Genomic DNA, 18,161 nt, shown 5'->3' with positions numbered 1-18,161 from the left:
CTCGAGCATCCACAGTGGACGAGCGTGCTGTTATCGCTTGGCCAGCGTCCTGTCGAGCGTCAACAGTGGACGAGCGTGCTCTTATTGCTTGGCCAGCGTGGTCTCGAGCATCCACAGTGGACGAGCGTGCTGTTATCGCTTGGCCAGCGTCCTGTCGAGCGTCAATAGTGGACGAGCGTGCTCTTATTGCTTGGCCAGCGTCGTCTCGACCATCCACAGTAGACGAGCGTGCTCATATCGCTTGGCCAGCGTCCTCTCGAGCGTCAGCAGTGGACGAGCGTGCTCTTATCGCTTGGGCAGCGTCCTCTCGACCATCCAGAGTGGACGAGCGTCCTCTTATCGGTGGGCGACGAGTTATTTACAAAAGAAGACATCATAATTATTTACAAAAGAAGACAAAAAAGAGGATTTAACATCAAAATTAGCATTAAGTTGCTGTGTAACCAAAGTACTGTCTAATACAAAAAGAGCACCAAGTTGCTGTGTAATACAAAACGAGCACCAAAGTACTGTCTAATACAAAGAGACATTAAAAAATACATTGAAGTTGTTCATTTATCCCCTTAAACTGCAGCTTCTTCTTCATTTCATGATGGGATGTTTGGTTGAGTTGATGGGTTACTTTGTTGTGTTTGTTGTGCTTTGGTGCAAGAAGTCCTGTTGTGGCCGACTTCCTTACAAATGCCACATCTTTTCTTGAAACCACCCTTCCTCATTCTTTTGTCATTCTTCACCAACTCCCATTGCTCCAACCTTCGCTTCTTCTTTGGTCTTCCAGGCAAAGTTCTTTTTGGTGGAGGGAGAACATCTTCATATGTGGTAATCTCCCACATATTGTTACCATTTATTGGATAGATAATTGAAGAGTATGTTTCTTCATATGTTGACTTCCTAAAACAACATGGAATGAATTCCTCTGCATCAAGATTTAGGAATTTCATAGCAGCTAACGAGTGGCAACATGGTATGGCAGTGATTTCCCACTTCCTGCATGTACACAAATTTTCATCTAAATTGACTACAAATTTGTCACCGGCTTGGGACACATGTCGAACTTCAAAAATCTTGTTTCCTGACCAGCTGTAAAATCCAAACAAGAAACACATTATAATCATAAACCACTAACACATTTAAAAAGAAATCATAAGTCAACAAACCTCATTCTTACCACGGTATCCAATATTTAGTTAATTGAGACTCCTTCTTTAGTCTAGTCTTTATTTTTGGACAAATGTTCCCAGAAAGTGATTGACTTTTTGTCCTGTTAGTTGCCCATCTCTTCATCAAGTAAAGCCGGATTTCCTCCATCATGGTTACGATTGGCTTAGACCTTGTATGCAGCATTACACTATTGAAAGCCTCCGACAAGTTGTTAACCAAAGTATCACACTGAGCCTTGCTGCTGAATCTTGATCTTGACCAGTACCTACAACATATATATGTTCGTCAATGTTACTGTGAATATTTGGCAGATTTTTAAGAATAGAAATTTAAATAAACACCTGGGAGGGATTTTTAACAAGTATTTGAAAGCCTCATCGTTAAGCTGTTTAATATTTCTCATTTCTGCTTCCCATGCTTGTGGATGGGTTGCTGTAGCTGCCTTCCACATCAAACGCTTGAGTTGTTTTCCAGGGAATTTCTTCCTAAAATTAGCGTATAAGTGCCTAACACAGAAACGTTGATCAACTCCAGGCACGACTTCTTGTACAACTTGTAGTAGTCCCTGTTGAATCAAATTATGACAGTGTTGTTAGAGATATGATTTCAACCTCAAAGATAATTAACATAATCGGGGAATAGGTCATGTGCATTACCTTTTGCTGGTCCGACATGAATGTAAATGATGAACTTACTTCCTCCCCACCGAGATCTTCAACCAGAAGTTGAAGGAACCATTTCCAAGTATCCTTGTTCTCTACTTCGACCACGGCATACGCAAGAGGTAACATTTGATCATTTGCGTCTCTACCAATAGCAGTTAACATTTCACCACCATACTTTCCTTTCAGAAAAGCACCATCCAACCCAATTATTGGCCTGCAGGACACAAAACTATCCTTGCAGGCCTTCAGACATGTATAAAACCTCATAAAACTGATTCCATCCACATTCTCTTCAACTTTGACTTTTACTGTGGATCCTGGATTACGAACTAAAACCTCATTGGCATAATCATAAATCCTTCTATATTGGTCTTTGAAAGACCCATCAACATTTTCTGAAGCAATGGCCTTTGCCCTATAAGCCATACATCTAGATACACCCACATTCCATTTTCGATTTATCTTCTCACGAATTTCCTTTCCCTTTACTTGTGGATTTTCTCTAACAGTTTTTTCCAACCTTTTACTGAGCCATTTTGCATTAACTAATCCTAATTTGTGCTCTCTACTACATTTGTGGTCATCAACAATAGTCCTTAATTGCCACGTATGAATGGCTTCCATATAACCACAATATGCCATCCAGGGGCACTCTCCTTTAGCACCCATACATTTTACCCTCATTCTCTTCTTATCATTTTTAATATATTTAATATTTCTGCCATTTTCTATTGCATATGTTTTAATGACATCCACAAAGTCTTCCTTGTTAGCAAAATAAGTTCCCACATCCCATTTATAATCTACCATTGTCTTAGGCATGCAGAAGGTTACAAACTTCCCATAACCCTCCTCTTCCGCATCTTCTGCTTCACTTTCTGCTCCACTGTCTAATTCATCAGATTTCCATTCATCATCGGACAAACCTCTATGATGATCACTATTGATTCCATGATCCACATCACTATTGATTTCCATTCAGAGACGTTGTGAACAACAAATAGATGAACCTCACCATTAAGCCTGGCTAAGGTAATCATGTGCATGGCTCCTATGTCATCCAACAAAGGTTCCAACCTATTTTCCAAAACAGAACCACCACCAACGCAGTACAACAACTCCTTAAACCCATCATAACCTAGACTTTTTACTACACTGACTACAAGGAAATAGCTCCACATGTCTGGGTCAAAGGATAAACTTGTACTCTCCCCCTCATACTTAAGTTTTCCTTCATTTATGAACTTTCCACCATGGTGAAAAACAACTTCAAAATTTCCTTCCATTACGTACAACACAACAATTATATTTTAACCTATAAAGTAAGAAAAGACTTTAACAATGGGGGACCACAAAAAAAAGCATTAACAATATACACAACCCACTGAAAAAGACAATCAAACAACGCTTTAATAACGAGGGACCACATTGCAATCGAAAACGAAACAATATACAACATACAACAGGTTACGACAACCATAAACGACAAAATCATCACAAAATTCAATCAAAAGCACATTTACTAACCTGAACACGTGGTTCACTTCGAACACTTTCGTCACTGCTTTCCACGTGCTTCACCGCCAACACCTTCCTGATTCTACCGAAATACCACCGATAGATCACTCGCAAATCTAGAAACGATACCTAATGTCCGCCAAATTGGAACCACAAAACACAACCGACAACCCTCGACAAAACCCTCTGCAATTTAGGGATTTCTCCTTCTCATAAAACACTCACTGATTGTGTTCAAAATCAAAACGTTGCGTTTTGATTTACCATAAAAAAACTCTTTTTAAAGCCAGCTCAATGCCACGTCATTAACATTTCCTCATCTCAGCATCCCAGTCATCAATTTTTTAAACGCCGTCCAGCCAACTTAACGGGAAGGACTCAATTGATATGAATTTTCAAAATTAAGGACCATTTTGATACACTTTAAAAAACGAGGACCCAATTGAGACATTCGTACATAAATAGGGATGTATTAAAGGATTAAACCTAAAAACAATACTAAACTATATCAGTAAATTGAATGATAAACATATAGAAACATTAACATAATACATTTTTATATTGGTTTTGCATCGAGTTGCTCTTACTAATTAAGTTCACACTAAAATTTGAAAGTTTTTACTAGCATACAACCAAAACAACAGTAAAGAACTCATAAACTTAAATTTTGAAGCATGTAAGAGTTGATTACTCACTTAGGAAACCCTGTTCCTAAACTACACCTATAAACAGTATCTTAAAAAAGTCTATTAACAAAAATTGAATTGAGAAAATGAAAAGTATATTACCTAGAATAAGATTAATACAAACAAAAACAAATAACCAAGCGAACCTCTATTTTTTTTTCCAATTATATTATTAATCATAAAATGTATATAAAGAAAGTTTCAAGTACAATTGTTTTTACCAAATTTGGAATCTTTCTCAGCAGAAGAATGTTAATGTGTATAAATTAAAGGCTGACAAAGTGGGGCGGGTCAAGCGAGTCAGTTCGTAAGCCCACTAGTAAAACGAGTGGTAGACTGACATTTTGAGTCTATTGATTCACTAAACCAGATTTGCATAACATGCAGCTCACGTGACCCCATAGCAGGGTAGGGCTTGTCCGCATAAATTAAAAATTATGTTTCCATCAATTAAATGTCACAATTTGTTTCTCTTACTCCAAAATTTGGGCATATGGGATAAGTTGTGTTTAGTTTCTCTTGTCAATTGTATATTAATGTTGGTGTTTGTGTATGTTTATTTTTATTAAAATGTTTGTGAGTTGGTGTTATTTGGATCTTATATGGAAGTTATTTGACTTTTAAAATTAAAAATACTTGTTTTTTTTGTTCTAAAACTTTTAGTACACACAAAAACAAGGTTATAATTCTTACATGGAAGCGAACAAGGAGAAATGATGGAAACTCATCGAAGGAAGCTTGATGGAGATTCATCCAAGGGAGATACAACTTGAACTAGGGTTAGGAGAATGGAAGAGGAAGAAGGACTTAAAGGACTTCTACTCTTGTGGAAGATAGTGGTTTGACTTGTTTTTCCCTTCTCTTAAGCCTTGCAAATATGTAAATAAGTCTTTTCTTTAGGCCTTGTATTTTGGCCAATGTTACATTTCATTTGGACTTGTATTTTGGCCAATTTTATTTTTCATGTATTGTTTTAATCGATTAAAAAAAACTCATAATCGATTAAACAAACAAGTTTTCATAAAAACAACATTATGTACTGGTTTAATCGATTGAGAAAGCTCATAATCGATTAAAATAGGCAGACTACATTAGAAAGTGAAATTTTGGATTTTTAACTTACTTCTTGAGTGGAAGACAATCTAACATGTTTTTAGGCTTGTTTGGGCATTAAGGAACCTTCTGAAAAATGGTTTAAATGAAAAGGCTCTTATATATTGCATCTACTCTTGAAGAAGATTCAAAAAGCTTTCTAGTTCAATGCACCTTTGTTGATTCAATATACCTTTGTTTTCTTCATTGTTAAGACTTGAGTTCACTCCCCTTCTATAAAAGGAGTGCTCAGACAACTATACACTCAACTTAGCCTTGAATATAGAGAAAATTGTCACTAAATTTTCCAACTCTCCCTTTTTCTAAGTTCATTAGGATAGTCTTATTCTTGACTTCTCCTAACCTTTTCCTTGAAGGTTGGCCCAACCTTCTTCAAGAAACACTCAAAACCCACTCTTCAAACACAACATCCTTCATCTTTTTATGTTTTTGCGTCTAGTACATCATCTTCATGGATTCTTCTTCAACTTGAGTGAAGAGGGTTTCCATCATCTTGGCACCAAGACATGTTCCTCATGTGGGTTTTGACCCATTCTTTGGATCATACTCTATCATTGGAGTCTATTGTGCATATTAATGAAGATTGATTTTGTCCACCTTCATCATTTGGATTTGCACCAAATCACTTTTCCATCATTTGGTATTCAGAGCTATGGTTAGAACCTTTACCATCATTTTGATATCCCCAACAATGGCTACATCCTAATATGGGTTCCATTCATGGTTCTTTAAGAGATAAGTGTTCTTGATCCAATTCCATGTTGTTTCTTGCTTTCCTTATATGTATTATGTTTGTGTTTGAATGATATATGTGTTTCGTATTGTCTTTAAACTTGGTTCACAACCATTTGTTCTTCTTGAATCATTCATGTGTGTAATAGGATTTCTATTTCTATTTTAATTGATTAGGAGAAATTTTAATCGATTAATATACGCAGTATATCCATATTTGTGTCTTTTCTTGAATTTTATGATCTTGATGTTTTGTCTAATGTCATGTTTAGTCCAATTTGTCATTACTTGGTTTATCCTTTTATTTTCATTTTACATCATTAAAATTTGAAGTTTACAAAACATTTTAGTCTTGTTGGTTCTTTGTTCTTTTGTGTTACATCTTGAGTTCATGTTTGTTTTTAGTTTCAAAACAAGTTCTTTAGAATTAGGTTTCTATTATGTCTTCTTGAGGTTTTCTCAATATTACTTGACTCCTTAGGATTCTCTTCTTTATATTTTGCTTTTTGCCTTTAATCATGGGAGATTTAAAATTCAAGTCAAATATAAAATGTTAGCTATTGTTGTTTTTGAAATTGATACATAGAAAAGGCAAATCCCTTTAGAAAAATGAAAAGAAAATAAGAAAAGCCAAAAGAAGGGAAAAAGATTGACACATGTATTCGAAACTATCGATTCACACCTTAAAGTCGGGATGTCCTGGGTACTCATCTCTCTAAAACCAAAAGACCATCACAAGTCTAATGTCAGAGCTGTTTTTATGATGTGGCCTCTTTGCTTTTCCAACCTTCTCGTATTTGCCGTTTCCTTGACATAACCTTGTTGTTGTACCATTTTCAAACTAACATTGACACCCTTTATAATAAATATATTAAAAGATCTATTTCTTTCACCTTGAAACATTGGTCAACCAAGTTTGTACATATTCTATTAAATATTCATTTATTAAAAGTTTTTATCTCAATTAATTGTTAAACTCAATCTAAAACTGTAATGAAGGTTGACCATATTCGTTTCCATTTGCACATAAAACTCAATGGGTAAAATTGTTTAGTAGTAGTAGTGATGATCTTGTGAAATAAATCATTTAATAAAAATTTATACATAGAATGAGGAGAAACAACTAACTCTATATGTAATGATAATAATAAAAAGTATAAATATTTGTTTCTTTATCTTCTAATAATCCCCACATATTGGAGAGTTCATAACATTTACTCCCAGCTTGGAGAAATTTTCTGTGAATGGAGTTATATTCAAATGTTGGTTAAAATATATAGGTCAATTGCAGAAAACTTGATTTTTGTAAAAGATTGAACATTTCGGTTTGAAGCTTTTCAGAAATAATGTGGCAATCGATTTTTAGGCACTTTACTCTTTCCTGAAAAGTTAGACAAGTTGATTAAATATCACAACAACAAAAAATGTGATTTAGATATCAAGAGTGTATAAAGATCATGGAATAAATGTTGTAGAAAAGCTGACAAAATAGTATTTCCTGAGGCGTGTAGAGTCACTATCCTTAAAGACTTATCTGCGGTGTATTGTGCAAGTCCCCCGGAATACAATAGGAACTTCTCAAAATTTCTGAGGATATCAAAACTAGCAAGGATCTCTAAAAAAAGTATAAATAACCCAGAATAATTTTAGAAGGAAAGAAGAGAGAATGAGAAAATGGTTTTGATGTGTTTTGGAAAGGAAAAAGTTGTTCTATTTATAGAACATGTAAAGCACCAAGTAATAAAGCAAAATGATCGTTGCAACCATTAAAGAGATTGAACGTTGAAAGAAAAATGAACATTGCCGCCCAACGTTCCAAAATTCAAGCTCACAATTAATGATGTTAAACCACACATTAACTTTTGCAATAATATAATATTAATATATTATAACAATCCCCCACATATTGCAAAAGAAGTTGAAAAACAGTCTTTGACTCAAATAGTTCAATCATTAAAAGAAAGATAAGAAACTTTTATTCTGGGTCTCATAGGATGTAATGCATCAGAGCTGATATAGCAAGCTATATGAACCAGTCTTAGATTGAGATACTTAACACACAATGTAGTTGGTATAGCAAACTATATGAACCAAAGACACTTGACGTGTGTTAGAGGTTTATCAATCACAATACATCCCCACAACCCTTGTTGTTATCGTTGTGTTGCGCTTACTAGGTCATGTGTGTGCCCAGTATTCATGAGTGCTCTAGAGATCATGAAAATCGTTAAAAACTTTGTTTAAACTAAAATTATTTAACCACATAGAATTTTAATAACAAAGGTTAGCCTCTCAATAATGCATTCTCTAGCACATTCACACACACACACACACCATAGGAAGGGAAATAATTGATTAAAAATCAATTTAGTGCTATCAGAACTAACAAGTGACTTGTTTTTACCCATATGAACCTTATTCATGGGATCTTCAATCACAAAGGTTGGGTTACCATCACTTGTTTGTTTGCAAGTGGCTTAAGTCTCATTCCCCTCGATGTTTCTAATATCATTTGTCTTTCCAGGGGTTTTGTCAAAGGATCTGCTATATTCCGTTATGACTTCACATAATTAATGGAAATAGTTCCACTCTTTAGCAGCTGCTTCACCAAATTGTGTCTCAATTGGATATGCCTATTCTTTCCATTGTAAATCTTGTTTTTAGCTATAGCTATTGCCGATTGACAATCACAGTGTATTGACACCGATGGGTTGGTTTCATTCGTAGTGGAATGTTTGCTAAGAAGTTTTTCAACCACTCAGCCTCATTACCAGTCATCTCAATAACATCAAACTCAGATTCCATTGTTGATCTTGCAATAATTGTTTGTCTGGCTGATCTCCATGTAATCGCACCACCCCCAAGTGTGAATACATAACCACTAGTGGATTTTGTCTCATCTGAATCAGAGATCCAGTTAGCATCACTATACCCTTCTAGTACAGCGAGAAATCCACTATATTCAATGGCATAATCCATTGGACTTCTTAAGTATCTCATAAGCCTAGCAAGTGAATCCCATTGTTCGTGATTTTGACATTGAGTGTACCTACTCAATCTACCTACTGCATAAGCAATATCAGGTCTAGAAAAGCTCATCAAGTGTAGTAAGCTCCCAATTATCTGGGCATACTGAGGTTGAGATAATGATTCTCCTTTATTTTTCATTAATTTAGAACTAGCATCATAAGAGGTACTCAATGGTTTTAAGTCATAAAACTCAAACTTCTTAAGAAGTTTCTCAATATATTGTTCTTGAGATAGTATTATACTATCTCCCTTCCTTATGATTCTAATACCTAAAATCACATTGGCTTCACCCATGTCTTTCATTTCAAATTTTGATCCTAGAAACAATTTAGTTCTAGCGACAATCTCATTGCATGTACCAAAGATTAACATGTCATCCACATACAAGCATATAATGACACAATCACCATTTTCAAACTTAGAATACACACATTTATCAGCATCATTAGGTGAAAAACCATCACAAAGCAACACATTATCAAGTTTTTCATGACATTGTTTTGGTGCTTGTTTCAACCCATACAAGGATTTTAAGAATTTACATACTTTATCCTCTTGACCAAGTACAACACACCCTTCAGGTTGAGTCATATAAATTTCCTCCTCTAAATCACCATTCAAAAAGGTTGTTTTAACATTCATATGATGTATCATTAGTTTATGGATAGCTGCTAGAGCTAACAACACTAGAATAGAGGAAATCCTAGTCACTGGAGCAAAAGTATCAAAGTAATCTATGTTGGGTTTTTGAGTAAAACCTTTTGCTACTAATCTTGCCTTATATTTATCTATGGATCCATCAAGGTGATACTTTTTCTTAAAGATCCATTTACAACCAATGAGTTTTTCTCCTTTAGGCAAATCTACTAAAGTCCAAGTATTGTTTCTCTGAATTAATTCAATTTCAGTCCCAATGGCCTTATCCCACTGTTTTGCATCAAGAGCACTAGTAGCTTCTATAAAGCTTATTGGATCATTATCAACAAGATAAGTATAAAAGTCATCTCCCAAGGAAGTTTCCTTTCTCTGTCTTTTACTTATTCTCAAATCCCGATTCATGGTATCACTTTTATTATGTTCATCAATAGGTTGAGACATCTCACTAACCTTTAAGAGAAACACATGTTCAAAAAACTCACCATTTTTCGTCTCCATTATAGAATTTCTCTCAAGTATGTTACTTTTAACAACTAGAAATCTATAGGCAACACTATGTTCAGCATAACCTAAGAACATATAATCAGAGGTTTTAGAGCCTATTTTCCTTTTCTTAGGATCGGGTAACATCACCTTAGCTAAGCATTATTTAAGGTTAGGTTGGTAACCTTTCCGCAACTCATAAGGAGTTTTACCGGTTTTCTTATGGGGTATTCTATTTTGTAAAAAACATGCAATAAGCAAGGCTTCTCCCCAAAGGTTATCAGGTGCACCAGAACTAATAAGCATATCATTCATCATTTTCTTAAGGGTTCTATTTTTTCTCTCAGCTACTCCATTAGACTCAGGTGAATATGGTGGGGTCACTTCATGGATAATTCATTCTTTAACACAAAAGTCATTAAAGAGCACATACTCACCACCTCTATCTGATCTAATCCTCTTAATTTTCTTATTCAACTAATTTTCTACTTCTGCTTTATAGGTTAAAAACACATCAAAGGCTTCATCTTTATGTTTGATTAAGTAAACTTTGGTGTATCTAGATAATAATCTATAAAGGTCACCAAATAATTTTTACCTCCTCTAGACATGGTTTGTTTCATATCAGTTAGATCAGTGTGAATTAACTCTAATAACTGAGTTTGGCGTTCTACAGAAAAATATGTTTTCTTTGTTAATCTAGATTCTACACATATATCACATTTACTACTTTATTTATCATGCATATTGATCAATCCTAGTCGTTGTAATTTCAAAACATAAGAGGAATTCACATGTCCTAATCTAGCATCCATATATCATACAAGTCAACAATATAAGCAGAAGAACTTGATTCATTAATATTTTCATAAACATTTAAAATGAAGAGTGCTTGATCACAATATCCCTTTCCCACAAAAACATTATTTTTTGTCATAATGATCTTGTCAGATTCAAATGACACTTTAACCCCTACCTTTCCCAATAGTGCTACAGAGATTAAATTAACTCTGATTGATGGCACATGTAGCACATCACTCTAGTTCAGAGTCTTTCCAGATGTGAGTTTGAGAAGAACTTTTCCTCTTCCCAAAACAAGAGTGGTTTTAGAATCTCCGAGGTAAACATGTTCTTCTCCATCCCCTACACTAGTGTAAGAGGTAAAGTCACTTCTGTTTGCACAGATATGCTTGGTAGCACCATAGTCTACCACCCACTTGCTCATATTGGTCATCAGATTTACTTGAGAAACGATCGCAACAATAATGTCATCTTCTTCGGCTATATTAGTCCTAAGAGGATTGTTGTTTCTCGCTCTGCGCCTGCACTGTGGTGCATGATGGCTCGACTTTCCACATACGAAGTAATTTCCTTTCTTCTTAAAGGTGGGTTTAGATTCATTGGGACAGGATTTAAGAAAATTATTTTTCTTTTTGTGATCAGGTTTGTATTCGTACCTTTTGGGAGCAGGTTTTACTTCTACCATATTTACTTTCGCAGATAAAGCTTTGGCCCTTGTAGTAGCAGACTCCTTCCTATTGGTATCTTCAATTATTATGTGTGTAATGAGTTTTGGTAGAGACATTTGTTTGTGTTTGTGTTTCAACTGTTGTTTGTAATATGTCCAGGATGGCGGCAATTTCTCAATCAGAAGTTCTGAAACAAATTCATCCGGTAGCATAATATTTTATGCTTTGATATCTTCCAACAGCTTGTGGTACTCATTGATTTGAGTTTTTATGTCCTTGTCTTCAATCATCTCCCAACGATAGTAGTTTCCTATGACGAATCTTTGTCTGACGACATCTTCGACAGTGTATTTGAGAATCAACGAGTCTCAAATGTCTTTTGCTTGTGTAGGAACAGTACACATCGAACAAATCATTAGAAAGTGCACTAAGCAGAGTATGTCGGCATACCTTGTTCGAGTAAGTCTACTCTTCAACTAGTTTTGAGTTTGAAGGAATAGTGGAGTCGGGCTTCGGAGATGAAAGAGCAGCAACAACTCCATACATGTCTAAAAGGGTGGACACACGTTCTTGCCAACGTCGAAAGTTCTGTCCAGAGAAAACCTCGATTTTTGGCATGTTCGGAAGTGATTTTGCAAAGACCGACTGGGTTCCGGAAACAATGGTTTGGCTCTCCGAAGGCATGTTGTTGATGTAGTCATAAGCCCTTAAGATTGTTGTAGAAAAGCTGTTTTCTAAGGCATGTCGAGTCACTTTCCTTGAGAACTTATTCGCGGTGTATTGCGCAAGTCAAGGATACAACAGGAACTTCTCAGAATTTTTGAGATCTCAAAACTAGCAAGGATCTCTAAAAAGAGTATAAAATAACCCAGAATAATTTTAGAAGGAAAGAAGAGAGAATGAGAAAATAATAAAAGGAGAGAAAATGGTTTTGATATGTTTTAGAAAGGAAAAATGAAACGTTGAAAGCAAAATGATTGTTGCAACCATTAAAGAGATGGAACGTTGAAAGAAAAATGAAAATTGCCACCAAACTTCCAAAATTCAACCTCACAATTAATGTTTTTAAATCACACATTAACTTTTACAATAATATAATAGTAATATATTATAACAATAAATATGTAATAATGCATAATATTATGCTAGAAAGTTGGACTAAAACTATCTGTAATGCCATGATATAGGGAAGAGCACACATCAATACTTGCCAATATGTTGTGGTTAAGTCTTGTTCTCGTTAGGTACAACAACTTTTCCACATGTCTTTAACTATTTAATTGTTAGTTACTTTCGATAATTAACTTGTTGCATTTTACCATAGGTGCTCCTCCATGCACCTCTTTATTTTCTTCCAGCACTTCCAAAATTCCAACTCTATCATTTTCATTAAAAACAAATAGATTTCGAAAATCTTTAAAATTTTAAAATCCACAAACACTTAACTAAATTTCTGTATCAAATTAAAAATTTTATAAATTTCAAAAACCGTAACTTTAATCAAATTTTGAAAATCAATGAGATCTTATTCAGATTTTAAAAATGGTAAATTTCTTAACCAGTTTTTGAAAATAATTAAGTAAAATTCTCAATCAACTTTAAAAACTAGTTAAAGAAATTTCTTAACTAACTTTCAAATATTTATTAAAGTTTTTTTTATTTTAATTTATTTTTTGTTTTTTATTTAATAATAATAATATTATTAAATAAAAAAATTTAAAAAAAAAAAATCTTAACTAGATTTCAAAAGTCGATTAAGTAAATTTTTAATTGATTTTCGAAAGTTAGGTAAATTCTGGATTTTGAAAACTGATTAAAATAATTCTTTAATTTACTTTCAAAATCGATTCTTTCTTTTGATTTTTTTATTTTGGTCTATTTTTTATTTTTTATTTCATAATAACAATATAATAATACTAATAATAATTAATAATAACAATAATTACATTATTATTATTGTTAAATAAGAATAATAAAAAAAAACAAAATTAAATAAATTTTAAAAACAAATAATCATAATCTAATTTCAAAAACAGTTTAGTAAATTTCTTAATCGGCTTTAAAAATTGCTTAAATCATTTTATAATTAGATTTCGAAAGTTGTTAAAGAAAATTTTTAATTGATTTTAAAAATCAATTAAGATTATATTTAAGTTTTATTTATTTATTTTATTTTACTTTGTTTTTATTTAATAATAATAATAATAATTAATATTATTATTAAATAAAAAATAAAAAAGTTAAAAAAGAATTTTCTGGTTAAATTGCAGAACTGAAATCATTTGATAATGTATAATTACAAATTTCATTGTATAGCATTCAGGATCGGTCTATCCACTTAGCAGCGCTGGTCAACACCAGGTCAAACCAGGTTAAAAGGTGTTGAGCTACAATTGGGCCAGCATTTAAGTTATTGGATAAAATATCTGATTAAAGATATGATGCGGTTAAGATATTTATGAGTAACTAACCTTTCTAGGTAAGATTGTTTTTATTTGGCTTATGAAACACTTATAAATACAATGACAGGGCCAAAGGCCAGGTACGTTCCACTTACGTTCTATATGGACACTAGATAATATTCTATAGTGATAATAAAATCACTTTCTTGAGAGCTGAGGCTCCATAACTTGCCTGACTTGAAGGAGCGCGAACGACTTTCACAAAGGTGAGCGGACGACTTCCACAAAGGTGAGCGGACGACTTCCACAAAGGTGAGCGGACAACTTCCACAAAGGTGAGCGGACGGCTTCCACAAAGGTGAGCGAACGACTTCTAGAAAGGTGAGCGAACGATATTAATTAAGGAGAAGCGAGTGTCCCGGACATCTAGAAGCAAGAAAGACACATCAGCAATATACTGAAACATTTTGGCGTCCACCGTGGAACCAAGCGATATCCCCATGAAAGCCATGAGAAACCAAGACAAGCACTTGATATCAACATCACTATTCGGATCAACATCAAGAATCTACAACAAGGCGAAAACTACACCACACCACATGAGTCATCATCTTTATGTGGAGTTTCATCAACCAGATAAGTATTTTTTATTTGAAAATAAAATAATAAAAACCTACCGTAAATTACCTAGGAGCATTACAATCACTTTTTTCATTATATCATTATAAAAGTTATATAATGATATATAAAAAAGAAAAATGTATCATTATAATAATATATTTACTTGGCGTTGGGTTCAAAAACTAAACAAATTCTATGGCTCCGTTGCCGTCTACATGAACCTCGTTTATCATATAGGGGAACTCTTTTCCTTTAGGGTTCTGATCCAGTGATCTCCATCATTTAGTTCATGATGTAAACAATTCTTGAAACAATGGATAGCATGACTTTTCCAGATAGAGGGTCTATATCAGTTGACTTCTTGTCAAAACAGAACTCATAAGGAAATTCAATCTGCAGTTTGAGGAAAGACCTTGGATGCCCTTATCAACCGCATCCCCGTCACCTATGGAGGAGACGACTACCACCCAGAGACAAACCCTTTCGGCACACAAGCTCAAGCATCATGAAATTAAGAAGAGAAGGATGACATTCCTTGTACGCAACGAAAAGATGTCGTATAAAATTATGCCACCAGCACAAAAACTAATGTTGGGCACTGAGTGCGCCGTCTTCAGCCAGGACACCCTCTAACACCGCCTACAGGCCCTCTCTAGGGCGTCAGAGAAAGCTGGACCTACGCTATCTTTCGACAGTCCCCATACGACTATTTCGGCTCCAAGTCCGCCGTATTGTCCGGTCCAGCCTTCGTGTCGTCCGCAACACTCGCCGCATCCACCGCGTCGTTCAGTTTTGCCTCCACGTCGTCCGTCGCGCTGTTAGGGTCTGCATCCGCGTCATCCACCTAAGAAACAAGCAAGGGCAAAACCATACATTGTTGCCATCTCATTAGATCTGGAGCGTTGTAACAATAAGATGACCAAAATCACAAACGCTACCAGAACCACACATCGGGGCCGTCAAGGCTTCCTCGCTGGAAATCTCATTTTCTTCGTCGACAAGAGCAGAATCTTCTATTACGGCACGACGATTTCATCGATCTCTCCGACTACGAACGTTGTCTCTCTCAGATCAAACAAATCTTCACCTCCATCGATCACCCTCACGTTCGGCCGTTTCAGAGGTAGTGAAGATTTCACTATGAAACAAAATTAATGTTTTTAACGCAGGAATGTAGGGTCAAGCCACGGAGGCCTCACGAGGGGCAGAGCGAGGCTGCAATTGTGCTCGCGTTGGGCTCGTATGCCTCACTCCGGTCATAACAAGCGTTGCCGATAAATGTACCAGCAATAGTGTCACGATTGTCGTTTCCAGAATCATCTCCTTGCTCCCGCGTCTCCCAGATCCTTTTCTAATCCAAAGCGAATCTGATTCTCTCGCGCAGAAATAGATTGTTAATCAGTAGAGCCGCTCCGCGTCATCCGTCGCACCGTCCGGTCCAGCCTCCACGTTAGCTCGCTTGGGGGTGCATAATCGCAAGATCATACTGCTCTGTTCACTACTTATGTTTGTGATGGACAGTGATGTTGATTTATTACTTGGTTGCAAATGAAACTAACATGAGTGTATTGACGAAAAAGTCAATATAAAATTTAAATCTCGAAACTTCAATCGGTTAAAAAGCAAGGGCATCTCCATCATCCAACTTATGATCCAAAGCCATCTCTAAGTCCACTTTTGTTGTTTATGCTTTGTAGAAGAATGTCCCCAGGCGCCGTGGATGACTGTTAATCTTTGAAATTAATTATAAATGTTGGTGAGCTTATTGATTCCTATCTTCAGGTTTGAATTTAGAACCAGGTTTGAAGAAAAGATGTCTGCACCTATAGAGACATCAATTGAATTGCCTAATGGGCATCTGGAAGTAGCTTCTCACGTTGCTTCATTCTTTAGAGCAGGATTTTCTTTGAAGCTTAAATAAAATTTAGCAGATGTCGTACGCAGACTGATCTCAGCAGAATCATAAGTCGTGATCTTCAATCACTATCGATCCAAAGGTTTCATAAAACTGCAGGATACATAAAGCACCACAACTGGTGCACGAGAAGCTACATTCATAAATATCAAAACAATTTAGTATAGCCAAACGATTATCCCACCTTCTCAAGTCGGTCAATAAGTGCATGATCATTTTGGCCATTCTTGGATCGTTTTTCTATTTGTGCAGGATTTAGTCACCATCAACATCTCCAGTTCTTAGGCAAGATGCTAAACACTCACAAATCATTTGGGATACATCCTAATATGGATTCTTCAGACATTCAACCAAAGACCGTTATATTTTTTATATTATGTATCTTGCAGGTCACAAGACCGTAAATCAGTTACATCTCAATCGAACGGTCTCGTTTAGATTCTTGATATTATCTTACAGGTCATAAGGCACTAAAGCAATTACACCTCGACTATCATACTTCCTAATATAGATTCTTCGAACACTCAATAAAAGACCGAACGGTCTTACCAATATTTTTGAAATTGCATATCTTACAGGTCACAAGGCACTAAAGCATTTACAAGCTCATCCGTGACACATCCTAATATGAATTTCAAATTTTGGTCTCCAGACAATCAACCGAAGACCAACCAGTCTTACTCTTTCGGCCAATCGGCCTTATAGCATAATCTATTTTTGATATTAATTGCCTAACCTTATAAATGCATTGGTTTGTTTGGCTACTCATTTTCTCATTCTACAGTGCAGATAATCACATCTTGCATACAAAGACGGACACCAGAGAGTCGTTCATGCTGAAGCACTCAAAACCGGGGAAACACTCCCATACCTGGTAGATGTTCACCCTAGAACACCCAGCTTATTGCATATAGGGATACACTCCCTCTGGTGGATGTTCGCCCTAGAACACCCAAGCGCATTGAATGAAGGGATACACTCCCTCTGGTAGATGTTCGCCCTCCAGAACATCAAACCTAGGGGACCATCCCCTGGTCTAGGTTATGTTCGCCCAAGAACACCTAGCGCATGCTAGCATAAAAGGCTATTTACCTATTATGGAACCAGGCGGAGGGTACAAACTCTACCAGACGATCGTAAATATATCAAAGCAACGTATCAAATGTGTCAAAGGCAAACGACCTTATAAAACAACATGGGAAAAAGTTCTAAAAAGGACTCCCATCATTTAACCTCTCGGCCTATGACAAAGTTCAAAAAGAGAACTCATAAAGCCCGCCATTCGATCCACAGATGAGCAATAACCAGAAGCACGCTCCCCAACATAGCGAATACAGCCTCCCTCAAACTCATAAGTCCTATAGTTAACCATGGCTAAAGCCTAACGCTTAAGTCAAACTTGGGACATTATGTATAGTATGATATCTAGGCCGAACGGTTAGCATCTAGGGCCAATCGGTCTATCCACTTAGCAGTGCTGGTCAACACCAGGTCAAACCAGGTTAAAAGGTGTGGGGCCACAATTGGGCCAACATTTAAGTTATTGGATAAAATATCTGATTAAAGATATGATGCGGTTAAGATATTTATGAGTAACTAACCAGACTTCCAGGTAAGGTTGTTTTTATTTGGCTTATGAAACACTTATAAATATAATGGTAGGGCCAAAGGCCAGGTACATTCCACTTACGTTCTATGGACTAGATAAT

At 35.6% G+C, this 18,161-nt stretch overlaps 1 protein-coding gene across 1 annotated transcript; it reads right to left on the bottom strand.

Moving 5' to 3' along the window:
* Positions 1–587: 587 nt before the first annotated feature.
* LOC148206182 (uncharacterized) lies at positions 588–3,112 on the bottom strand. Its single transcript, XM_088107075.1, has 5 exons — positions 2,904–3,112; positions 1,818–2,790; positions 1,503–1,726; positions 1,169–1,426; positions 588–1,080 (listed from the first exon to the last, which is right to left on the bottom strand). Exons 1-5 carry the CDS (start codon positions 3,110–3,112, stop codon positions 588–590), a joined length of 2,157 nt encoding a protein of 718 aa, XP_087963201.1.
* Positions 3,113–18,161: the final 15,049 nt, after the last annotated feature.

Source organism: Vigna umbellata, chromosome 1, assembly GCF_029865625.1.
Source record: "Vigna umbellata cultivar VRB3 chromosome 1, Vumbellata_1.0, whole genome shotgun sequence".
Classification (NCBI taxonomy): domain Eukaryota; kingdom Viridiplantae; phylum Streptophyta; class Magnoliopsida; order Fabales; family Fabaceae; genus Vigna; species Vigna umbellata.
The sequence above is the reverse complement of the archived record's forward strand: the minus strand, read 5'-3'. Positions and strand labels throughout refer to the sequence as shown.